This window comes from Cyprinodon variegatus, unplaced genomic scaffold (genome assembly GCF_000732505.1).
Source record: "Cyprinodon variegatus isolate N-32 unplaced genomic scaffold, C_variegatus-1.0 Scaffold2606, whole genome shotgun sequence".
Classification (NCBI taxonomy): domain Eukaryota; kingdom Metazoa; phylum Chordata; class Actinopteri; order Cyprinodontiformes; family Cyprinodontidae; genus Cyprinodon; species Cyprinodon variegatus.
Genome location: NW_015153059.1, coordinates 4,092 through 6,143, shown reverse-complemented (window position 1 = coordinate 6,143; position 2,052 = coordinate 4,092). Strand labels below are relative to the sequence as shown.

Below are 2,052 nucleotides of genomic sequence, written 5' to 3'. Positions count from 1 at the left end.
GACAGTCTCCAGACTGATTAGCGAGTGAAACCTTGAAAGCTCGCGAGACTAATTTTTCTTTCTAAGGCTTTATGTATGCGCCCAAAATTGAAAAAAATGCATAGAGAGTTCAGCGTTTTAGGAGATTCTGGGACGTCAGGCAGACGATGGAGAAATCAGCAAGGTGTCACAGGGCCCTAGGACAGACCACATCAGGAGATCCTTCCTGCTTTCAACCAGTTCACCCTGAAAAAAAGCAACCTCAAGTTTTTGATGTGATGAATTATTTTCAATGATATGGTTTCATTATTATGTTTTGTGAAAATAAATGGTCTTTAAAGTAAAAGTCTGACCACTAAAGGATGCAGTTCCTGTATATTCTGTCCACATGGCAGAATCACATTTAGCTGTAATTACAGCTTTAAGTCACATCTACAGACTGATGGAGACATCATAGCTGTTTAAAATACACATTATGATTCTTACTTCAATAAATGTTTTTGTAGACCACATGCATACTTTTTTATTCTGATTCTGGACTACCTTACATCGTACGGAGTGATTAAACCCAGCTGGTTTTCATCCCTGATGGTTCCTGCTTTTGAAATTGGGTTTATCCACAGAGAAAAGCCGACCGTTGTTTTCCTGATTAAAGTCGTGTTTGATTAGATGCTGCATTCGTTTGTGAGGAAGCTGAGCCGAGCCTAAACGTGTCTTCAACAAACATGCTTTTATTTTTGCTGCCGCCGGCTCCCCTGGATCCCCAACGGATCCATTAATCTCTGTTTGGCATTGTGACGGGTCATAGTGGCTGGGAATGCTTTTCTAGATGATTCGGAATACCTTGTCCGTGTCTGAATGCAAATATGTGACCTGCTCGATGAGACAGGCCTGGAAATAAAGGTTCAGTAATTCAAACATATGGAGGTTCTGAACAGTTTGCTCTGCCTCCTCATTTATCTTACTCCCCACCAACACCTTCACCATGCACCCACAGCCATACCTGCTATCTGTGTCACGTCTCTGTGCTTCTGTTCTGCCCCTCAGGCCAATGTGTGTCACGCTGGTGTTCAGCACTAAGGGTCAGAGGTACCTGCGGGTGGGGCTTGCTGTACCTCTCTGTGGTCCTGTAGCTTCCCTGAGAGCCATGGTGGCGGCAGAGGGCAACATCTCTCCTGATCAGGTACGCTGTGGTCGTCATCACTCACTTTCCTTCCTTCCTTCCTTCCTTTAAACAGAACATTTGAAAGTTTTTAAAATGTGTGCGTAAGAAAAAAAAAATCATATAAGCATAAGTAGAAGTAAAGCCTCTGGTGGACCGGATGCCCATGCTGTCATGATTATATTAAAAGTCTGACCCAGAAATGCAGAAGACCAAACAGAGAGACCAGGGAAAAGTTTAAACAGGTTTATTAGCAATAAAGTGATGAAATCCAGTGCTGCTCAGCGTAGAATGAAGAAGGTGCCACTCTGATTTCCTGCGGTACCTCAACGGGCTGTGGTGCAGATGAAACCTTTGCTCGGTGTGAAGCTCAAACGACCTCTTGGGGAAAGTTGATCCAAACTTCCTATTTGGAGTGAACGGAGAAGCTGACTGCCGCTCTGATTTCCTGCGGTACCTGAACGGGCTGTGGTGCAGATGAAACCTTTGCTCGGTGTGAAGCTCAAACGACCTCTTGGTTGAAAGTGGATCCAAACTTCCTGTTTGGAACCCCTGCTCAGTTAGAAGCTCAGTTGAACCTTCCAGAGAGAGAAGGTCCGAACAAATCCAGTTTGCAGGATGAGTTCCTGCTGAGAGGCCAAGCCAAAAAAAATTTTAAGACTCAGGTTGACAAAAACTCAATTTGACACAGAAAAACTCAGCTTGGCTAGAGTATCCAAAACTGGCAAACAAAGACTCAGTTTAGACTCTGCTAAACTAAGTATTGCTAGAGTGCCCAGTATTGGCAAACACTCTGGCCCCGAGGTAGTGGCAGTCAGCAGCTTAAAGGAATAGTACACCCAAAACATGATTAGCCTTCATTTTCTACTCACCCCCATGCTGAACAACACTCTGGAGTACTTTTTTGATAT

At 44.1% G+C, this 2,052-nt stretch overlaps 1 protein-coding gene across 1 annotated transcript in view; it reads left to right on the top strand.

Moving 5' to 3' along the window:
* LOC107080983 (ubiquitin carboxyl-terminal hydrolase 43-like) overlaps window positions 1-2,052 on the top strand; it is a gene marked incomplete at its 3' end in the record, with an annotated part of 9,611 nt that overhangs the window by 4,657 nt on the left and 2,902 nt on the right. Inside the window, exon 2 of the mRNA XM_015369191.1 lies at window positions 1,027-1,162. Within this exon, the coding sequence (XP_015224677.1) occupies window positions 1,031-1,162 (132 nt within the window). The remainder of the gene's footprint in view (window positions 1-1,026; window positions 1,163-2,052) is intronic.